The 10,230-nt window shown below is 38.0% G+C and overlaps 1 protein-coding gene across 2 annotated transcripts in view; it reads right to left on the bottom strand.

Annotated features, from left to right (window-relative positions):
- Positions 1-3,587: 3,587 nt before the first annotated feature.
- KLHL7 (kelch like family member 7) overlaps positions 3,588-10,230 on the bottom strand; it is a 58,397-nt gene continuing 51,754 nt past the window's right edge. For both annotated transcript variants that reach the window (XM_024738480.1, XM_024738481.1), the window contains 2 exons: positions 6,233-6,330; positions 3,588-5,013 (listed from right to left, as the gene is read on the bottom strand). In XM_024738480.1, the coding sequence (XP_024594248.1) occupies positions 4,730-5,013; positions 6,233-6,330 (382 nt within the window). In that variant the 3' untranslated portion in view covers positions 3,588-4,729. The remainder of the gene's footprint in view (positions 5,014-6,232; positions 6,331-10,230) is intronic.

The following is a 10,230-nucleotide window of genomic DNA, read 5'->3' as shown; positions in this document are numbered from 1 at the left end:
ATGACAGCCTAGGGCTGAGGCATGTAGAACTCAGTAGTGATAGGGGAGGGGTAGATGGAAATCAGGAGAGTCAGGTCACGGGAAGGAAACATCTGGTTTCAAGATGGCAGAGTAAAAATGCCTCTGCCACCCTTTCCTCTTGAAAATATCTCAGAATGAGGGGCAAAACAAGCAAAAACATCATCTTTGACTATACTAGGAGATAACTGTAATTTCAAACCACAATTTATGAAGACTGAATGCACATAGAAGAGTACATAGTAAATTACTTAGAGGAAGAATCATATTCCTGTAAGATGGACAACTGATGTCCCCAGAGAAGGCTGAAAAGCCACAAGAATTAAGAACCACTAGGTATCACAGGACAGTGGACTGTTTGAAAATCTGTATGAGGTTCAGTTAGAAATCCATTAGGTGACTATCCTTACCTGTTGGGAGATAGATTCTTTTCTTGAAAAAAGGGAACAAGAGAGGCTTTAGGGTCCAAGATGTAAATATAGAGGGTCAAGTTATGGTACTGACAAAAGAGGAACCGAACTCTGCCTGTTGAATGGCGCTTTGCCTGAGCTCCAGAAATCCTGCAGCCAGGCTTATTGTCAGTCTCTTCCCAGCTTGTTCTCCCACACTCAAGGGGCAGGAGTTTTTAAGTTTATATTCTGGAGAATCAAACATCCCAGGAAAAGATCTGTGGATCTCTTACGGATCTCCAACAAAAACAGGCAGCCAGGGGCTTCCCTGGTGGCACAGTGGTTAAGAATCTGCCTGCCAATGCAAGGGACCCGGGTTTGAGCCCTGGCCTGGGAAGATCCCACATGCCGCGGAGCAACTAAGCCCGTGCGCCACAACTACTGAGCCTGAGCTCTAGAGCCCGCGAGCCACAACTACTGAGTTCATGTGCCACAACTACTGAAGGCTGCATGCCTAGAGCCCGTGCTCTGCAACGAGAAGCCACGACAGTGAGAAGCCCGTGCACCGCAACGAAGAGTAGTCCCCACTCACCACAACTAGAGAAAGCCTGCGCACAGCAACCAAGACCCAACACAGCCATAAATAAATAAATAAATAAATAAATAAATAAATTTATTAAAAAACAGGCAGCCATTTCCTTAACATATGATGAGATTCACTGACAATTCAGCTCACGTTTGTAAACAAAAGTTCACAACTTTTTTTTTTTTTTTTTTTTTTTTTTTTTTTACAACTTTTTAATGTCTAATTTTAAATATAAAATGCACAGCCAGGCACCAGATATTTGAGGAAAGACTCCAACAGGAAAGAGCAAAGCAATCTAAAAAGAAGTCAGAGGAAAGAGAAACACACCAAAAATATAAGTAATGTTAAGGAAACTAAAATATCCTCAGACAGGGCAACATGAAACAAGACCAGCATGCTATATAAAAGGACAATCCTAAAAAGAAAATGCTCTTGGAAATTAAACATGGATAGTGGAAACAAATTCAATGGATGGCTGGAAGATAAAGTCAGGGAAATCCCCTACAAGAACTGAATAAATTATACTCCAATGAAGATGTTAAAAAAAAAAAAAAACTGAATGAACCAGACCTTGAACCCCATTTTACAGCTTTGTTATCAGAATAGGTTTAAAGCTCTGGAAAGTAAAAAAGCTTTCTAGTTAGTAAGGATGACATTTCAGACAATTTCCCAGTACAGATTTTTCTCCTAAAGTAGTTTGAATTACCTTGGGAAGGAGGAAAGTTAGGAAGATGAAAGTAGATTCAAGCTTTTAAAAGTCTTTTGAGGCAACTGTAAGGAGAAAGGGGGTTAAAGGAATGATTTATCAAGTGCTGAATGATGTAACCTGTAAAATATTCTTTCATGTTAACAAATTATGGGGACTTAGTGAGAGCTGTTTTGGTGCCATGTTTGAGTGGATTGAATTTTTGAAGTTGTTGATGTATGTTAACACTACCACCCTTAAAAAGCAAAATTTCCTTCAAATATCTCCTTTACCCTGGCCTCTGCAGCAAATCCAAAATATTTGCCGTTAACAGTGTATGAGGCAAAAGGAAAATAGACTGCTGGTTTTAAAAAATGGCTCTTTTCATGACTCTAAATTTTCCATGACACTATATGTCACATTTTTGAATGCTAGGTCACAATTGTAATTAATGACTGTTTTTGACAGCAACAATTTTTTTCAAGACATTAAAATTTCATGTTCACACTGTGATTTTCAAAAGTAAAAGCTAAACTGCTATGTCATCAAAGTCGTGTCACTGTAAAAAATATAACATTAACAATCACATATCTACTAAAAAGAAAGAGCACTATACAGGATAGGAATTTTGGGTGGGGGAGTAACAGAAAATATACTCGCCAATATATTGTATTTTTACTCATTATCATGATATTGACAATATCATAGACTATTTCCAGGACAGAAAACAGACACTAATTAGAATTACTAAGGAAAAAAACCACACACACTTCATTATAACCTACATCAAAGCTGTCTACATACTTATCGTAGTGTGCTCTAGTCAGCAGATACAGCCTAAAGGAAAGGGTAGTTATTTAAAATACCTTAAACAGCTGCATATTCCCATATGGGAAATTATTGTATCAAATTAAGTAATATAACCATTATAATATGATAAATGGATATTCTACCCTCAAAAAACATTGACACATTTTTTTCAACGGAGAGGAAAATTCAAAATTCAACATAAAAATGTTCAGAATGGGCAAATCTAGAGACAGAAAGATTAATGGTTACCTAGGGATGGGGTGTTTGGGAGATGCAACTGGGTTGAATAATGTCTCCCCAAAACTCCAAAATGTGACCTTATTTGGAGGCAGTGTCTTTGCAGATGTCATTGGTTAAGATATGGTCACAATGGATTATGAGGAGGGTAAGCTAAATCCAATGACTGTTATTCTTATAACACCACATGAAGATGCAGAGAGACGAGACACACAGGGAAGAAGGCCCTGTGAAGACTGGGGCAGTGACTGAAGAAATGTAGTTATAAGCCAAGAAACACCAACATTTGCCAGCAGCCGTCAGAAGATGGCTACAGGAGAGGCATGGCAAGTTTTCGCCTCAGAGCCTCCAGAAGGACTCAACCCTAACAGCACCTTGATTTAGGATTTCTGGTCTCCCAAACTGTGAAAGAATAAATTTCTGTTGCTTTAAGCAACAAAGTTTATGGTAATTTGTTACAGGAGCCATAAGAAGGTAATGCAGGGAAAATGGGGAGTGACTGCTAATGAGGATGGGGTTTCTTTTTGTGGTGAAGAAAGTGTTCCAAAATTATGGTGATGGTTGCATAACTCTGTGAATATATTAAAGACCACTGAATAGTACACTTTAAATCAGTGAACTGTATGACGTGTAAATTATATCTTAATAAAGCTGTCATGTACATAAAACCTTACATAAATAGAAATATATCTACCATAATCTTTTTATAATTCCTTTTTCATATAAATATTTTTAGGTTTTAAGCTTATAACCCCCATTATAAAGAAAACAATAAAAATTTAAAGAGAAACATTGTTTCACAAGTTCAAAAAACAACCACTACCTAACACATTTAAAACGAAGAATGAACTTAGCGGTCTACTCGAAGTTTAAAAATATTTAATATTACCAGGTAAAAACATGGATGGTGACAGCTTTACATGGCTCACTCCATACATTTCATAATGTAAAAGGGCAAAACATTACTAGGAAAGAAATGAAGAGTTGGTTTTATAAAAGATTTACTGACCACATATAAGCAATTAATACAAGATGACAGATATTTAACTCAACTAAAAAACTTTTAGAGACAACTGGGTCAAATATCAATGATGTGCTCTGCTAAGGAAGAGAAATCATGTACCTTTCTAATCTGTAAGAAGCTCAAAATGTATAACTATCAGTGCTATTCTAGTGACCTAGAAATTTGCTATAAGTAGCTTTCTTTTGGTAATAATTCTTATAATGATTGGATTTTATTTAACAGAGTGAGCACTGAAGAGGCATAATCCCTTTTTAACCCCTGGGAAAAAAAGTGATATAAATTAGTGATGGGTACTAGGCTTGACATTTTGTGTTAAAAAGATGGAATTATTTAATTGGACAGAATATATTTCATGAGGAGTTGGGTACATTTTTAACTCTCAAAATGTGTTTATGTAGTTTTGTGAGATATAAGTGTATGCTTTGACTCACTCTGGCTTGCTTTTAAAATGCAATACATTTGGCACTAAATGGAACAAATGAAGACAAGCAAAATTACGTGAGACTGAGCTGTTCCAACAGAACTGCCTATCTTTGACTTACAATTCATACTATTTCTTAGTTCTTGACTGAACAGAAACTAACAGTCCTAACTACACAGCACTTCTATGATGTATGAAAATAGAATCTAGAGCTAAGATGAGGTTGCTTCTATGGTGAGTCAATCCCCCATTCTGCCATAATCATAGTTACAAATGTGAAATTCATTTAAGAATTCATACTTTCACCAAGTGCTTATAACTTTACAAGTTTTCTTGCTAGATATGTTCTTGGTTATGTGGCCAGCTGAAATATGGTCTTTGAATGAAGTAAGAAATCCCATATAAAAGAAAATCTATTTTATAGGAATCTTACTTTACTTGAAACTTCCTTGAAAAGAACAAAACACCAAACTAACACTTTGTAACCAAACTCTTGGAACAAAGCACACTGGTGGCCATACTTTTGAGTCTCCAGTGAGTCTTGAAGTTCACTCATTTTTCATGTTTCAAGGGTTTCTTCATTTGCTCCACAAGTATCAACAACACAAATTAAACAACTTGTTACTGGAAAAGCTCGGACTTTGGAGTTGGCGATCCATTTGTCTGTTTCAGTGTTATATTCAAGGATGTGTCCTAATCGACCCACACCCTGAAAACCAGCCAAGACATAAACTACAGAGCCGACTGCTGCACACTTGACTGTTACACCCTTCCATGGCATTGGTGAGACCATCTTCCATTCGTTTAATTTAATATCGTAATATTCCACATTGTCCAGACCACCTTCAAAAGAATAAAACGTGAACAGCTATATGAACAATTCTAAGATCTCTTAAAGTAATAATTCTTTGTATTTTTTCCAAACCTCTCATTATGAAAAACTTCAAACATGCAGAAGAGTTGTAAGAATTTTACAATGAATCCTCACATATCTACCATTTAAATTCCTATTCCTACTTGAACACAACAGAAATTTAACTTAATTTTCATTTGTCATTTTAGAATCATAAATACTTATATTTATTCTATAAAATTAAAGATGTTCTATCTGCTCTGGAAAAATTAAAAAGTAGGCCAGTGAAGTTTCCTTCTGATTAAGTTTGATTATAATCATTCAAATGTCCTTCTTTTTCCTTCTACCATTTATCTGTCAGCAGCTTATGAAAAACAGCAATGGATAGAGACAGAAGAAGGAAATAAAGCTATTTCTTTGTTATACTTAAGTAGTGATTAAAGGTACTGACTAAAATAAGCTTTGTGGAATCTTTATCTATAGATTCAGTCCAAATTCTACATTATTAAAAGCAATTATTTAAGATTCTTTAGTACAACATTATTTAAGAAAATAAAAAGATCAAATTTACTCATTTAAAAAAGTAGTACCGATATTTTCATGCAATGTTTTTTAAAAATGTTTAGGAAACACTGCCATTCAGAGCCTGGATACAAGTCCTAAAAGTTAAATTAAAAAGTTTTAAAAGTTATATTAAAGTTCAAATGTTTCTGTCACTCAACAGTTTTGTTTTGTTTTGCTTTTAAATATTTAATTTATTTATTTGGCTGTGTCAGGTCTTAGTTGTGGCATGTGGGATCTTTAGTTGCGGTACGTGAACTCTTAGTTACAGCATGTGGGATCTAGTTCCCAGACCAGGAATCGAACCTGGGCCCCCTGCATTGGGAGCATGGAGTCTTAGCTACTGCACCACCAGGGAAGTCCCCACTCAGTAGCTCTTAAGCTAATGTGATGTGATACCATTCCCCAGAGGGTATTTGGAAATGTGCTAAAGCCACCTGAGACTGTCACAATGACTGGTGGCTATTACCTAAATTCATAGACAGAAATGTTAAACATATTACAATGCTTCATAAACCGTTAGTTCACAGAAACTATTTAAAAAAAGTCTATGGATGTATGTGATCAAGAAACATTTTCATAACTTAAGATAAGGAAATATCAGCAAATTCATTGCAAAAGTTGAAAAAGTGAACTAATTTCACATACCTAAGCCATTCTGACCACCCACAGCAAATATCTTGTCTTTTACAAATACCAGTCCATGATTCTTCCTGGCTTCAATCATTGGACACAGCTCAGTCCATCTGAAAAAACAAAGTTTTTAGTATACATGTTCAGAAGAAGTAAAAGGACTCACACGAATTTATAAGAAAGGTCTGTTATCCCAAGTAAGCGCTCATTTACCACACACATATGTGTACACATGCACACACACACACACAAATGTGCGCCTGCACGTCTGGAAAGGTAGAAAACAAAAGTTTAACAGTGGTTTTCAGTAATTTATAGGTGGGGTAAATAGGGATTTTATTCCTTTCAACTCCAATAGGATATGGGAAACAGAGGATATCCGGAGACTATTAACATGTCTTTGGAAGACATCCATTTCCTATAGTTCACAATAACTTGTAAAACAGTAACAAACAAAACAGGGAAGATATGTAAGAAAATATAAGGTACTAATATGGTTTTAGTCACATGTGGTTTTAATTAATATTTACATACGGTAAGTAAAACAAATTTATCATGGGCCTCTAGCAATCAGCAAATTAGCATATCTGTTACTATTCACACATACACCTTTAAATATATACACTTAGAACTTCAGGCAGCTCCTATCATTCTGTCACGTTTAATAACTTATTAGCATGTTGCTGTGATCACAGGCACTACTATAAAGAAAGAGATTGAGAATATAAATGTGGACACAAGGGTTGAAGGCTACTAATTCATAGGTAGCAGCATTAAACAGACAATTCATAGGTAGCAGCATTAAACAGACAATTTTGTTATTGTTTTCTATGAGATTCATCTCTCTCTTTTTTTTTTTTTTTTTTTTTTCGGTACGCGGGTCTCTCACCGCCGTGTCCTCTCCCGTTGCGGAGCACAGGCTCCGGACGCGCAGGCTCAGCGGCCATGGCTCACGGGCCCAGCCGCTCCGTGGCATGTGGGATCTTCCCAGACCGGGGCACGAACCCGTGTCCCCTGCATCGGCAGGCGGACTCCCAACCACTGCGCCACCAGGGAAGCCCCCGTCTCTTCTTTTGCATGTACTCCCATACAGATAACTGACATCTGTGATTGTGAAGGTGGTACCAGCACACAACTCTTAACAGCTGATATAAATCGAAAGACTCCAAACAAAAACAAAAAAAGAGCAATTTGGCATAAGTGTAATGCTCTAATATGGTTATTATTTATTTATTTATTTTTTGCGTTACGTGAGCCTCTCACTGTTTTGGCCTCTCCCATTGCGGAGCACAGGCTCTGGACGCGCAGGTGCAGCGGCCATGGCTCACGGGCCCAGCCGCTCCGCGGCACGTGGGATCCTCCCAGACCTGGGCACGAACCCGTGTCCCCTGCATCGGCAGGCTGACTCTCAACCACTGCGCCACCAGGGAAGCCCTAATATGGTTATTCATAACTCTTCTTTTAAATAATTTAATACATTTAACTTTTCAAAACATAATTAGAGCATAATGATGAACTCTGAAATATCAACAACTCTTGTTGCCTTATATTTACATACTTTTGGTTTGTTTTAAAAATGCTTTGACAGTCACCACTTCATTTTCTGAGCATTCAGTTAAAGTAAGTCCTCCTGTTTTTCAGGATGAACACACGTGCTCTTCCAGCTGAAAAGACCGGCATTCAGCTCGAAAGTGGGAGAGCCAGTACTCGACCTCCACAGCCTCTCCACACAGTGAGCTGTCAGTGTGTTAAACAGAGGATCTGACTTGGAAAAATTCAATATACATAGCCCTTTCTTCTCTAAATATGTCTATGATATAAAATAAGAGAATGTTTTATGTATATCTAAGTCTCCTCAAGGTTTAGAATTAAGGAACTTCGTGAAACACTCTTCCTTCCTCCTATAATTCACATGCAGAGTATGCACTAGGTCTCTGCTCTCTCCAACCTGAGGTTAGTGTTCAGTAGCTTTCCTCAAAATTCTAACTGTGGGGCTTCCCTGGTGGCGCAGTGGTTGAGAGTCCGCCTGCCGATGCAGGGGACGCGGGTTCGTGCCCCGGTCCGGGAAGATCCCACAGGCCCGTGAGGCGTGGCCGCTGAGCCTGCGCGTCCGGAGCCTGTGCTCCGCAACAGGAGAGGCCACAGCAGTGAGAGGCCCGTGTACCGCAAAAAAAAAAAAAAAAAAATTCTAACTGTGGAAACTGTGTTGTGTTGTTTCCATAGGTTTCATTTCTTAGCTTCCAATCGAACATATTCTAGTTAAAAAACACTTTAAAAATTGTCAAAATTGGGAAGAAACAGTTTCACAAAAAATACGTTGGATGGACACAACATATTAGAAAGGAAATCATAGTAGTATATAACATCTTTCATTATGAGATTTGGATAATTATATTCACACTAGCTTTTCACTTAGGAAAATTTAGAGAATATAGAGAATTCAAACTTAATACATAAGCTCAATATATACAAAAGAAATGCTAAGTTGTGTAAGTTTTAAAATATTCCCTAAACTGATTATATTCACCTAGTTTTAAAAAATATTGCAGTTGTAGAATCCCTTTATACTCTTTCTCTGCTACTATAAACAAGAATATATTGATTTACACTGATACTGCCTGAATAAAGATCTCAGAATTTAGAAGCCTGGAGTTCATATGGTACGGGTTCTACTCTAAGATATTTTTTAGAAACGAAACAATAATTAGGCAGCAGAATGAATGAGATTACAGTTTTCCAACTAGTATGCTGTAATGCTTTTTGAGTATAGGATTTGTGGGAGGTAAAGTAGAGACTGATACAGGAGGGAGGACAGTTGGTATATACCCTGCTCCTATGGTTTAGGATAAGAGGGGATGGATAGATAGCTGGATGGATGGATGATGGGATTAGGAAAAGGTGTATCCCCAGTGTGCCCTGGCAAGTACAAAGGTACAGTTTAAAAAAACATTGGGAGAGAGAGACTTCCGGGAAGATGGCGGAAGAGTAAGACGCGGAGATCACCTTCCTCCCCACAGATACACCAGAAATACACCTACACGTGGAACAACTCCTACAGAACACCTACTGAACGCTGGCAGAAGACCTCAGACCTCCCAAAAGGCAAGAAACCCCCCACGTACCTGGGTAGGGCAAAAGAAAAAGGAATAAACAGAGACAAAAGGATAGGGACAGGACCTGCACCACTGGGAGGGAGGCTGGTGCAACATCACGCGGGCCTCTGCCGCCGCAGGCTGCCCTGAACTCCGTGACCCTCCCTACCCCGGGCCTGAGTGAGCCAGAGCCCCCGAATCAGTGGCTCCTTTAACCCCGTCCTGTCTGAGCGAAGAACAGACGCCCTCCGGCGACCTACAGCACAGGCGGGGCCAAATCCGAAGCTGAGCCCCTGGGAACTGTGAGAACAAAAAAGAGAAAGGGGAATCTCTCCTAGCAGCCTCGGAAGCAGGAAGCAGCGGATTAAAGCTCCACAATCAACTTGATGCACCCTGCAGCTGTGGAATACATGAATAGACAACGAATCATCCCAAATTGAGGAGGTGGACTTTGAGAGCAAGATTTATGATTTTTTTCCCCTTTTCCTCTTTTTGTGAGTGTGTATGTGTATGCTTCTGTGTGAGATTTTGTCTGTATAGCTTTGCTTCCACCATTTGTCCAAGGGTTCTATCTGTCCGTTGTTTAAAAAAAATTTTTCTTAATAATTACTTTTTATTTTAATAACTTTATTTTATTTTACTTTATCTTCTTTCTTTCCTTCCTTCCCTCCTTTAGACAACGAATCATCCCAAATTGAGGAGGTGGACTTTGAGAGCAAGATTTATGATTTTTTTCCCCTTTTCCTCTTTTTGTGAGTGTGTATGTGTATGCTTCTGTGTGAGATTTTGTCGGTATAGCTTTGCTTCCACCATTTGTTCCAGGGTTCTATCCATCCGTTTTTTTGTTTTTTCTTTCCTCTTAATAATTATTTTTTTATTTTAATAACTTTATTATATCTTATCTTACTTTATTTTATTTTA

This window comes from Neophocaena asiaeorientalis, unplaced genomic scaffold (assembly GCF_003031525.2).
Source record: "Neophocaena asiaeorientalis asiaeorientalis breed wild unplaced genomic scaffold, Neophocaena_asiaeorientalis_V1.1 scaffold89, whole genome shotgun sequence".
NCBI lineage: Eukaryota > Metazoa > Chordata > Mammalia > Artiodactyla > Phocoenidae > Neophocaena > Neophocaena asiaeorientalis.
Note: the sequence above shows the minus strand (reverse complement) of the source record. Positions and strands in the feature narration are given on the sequence as shown.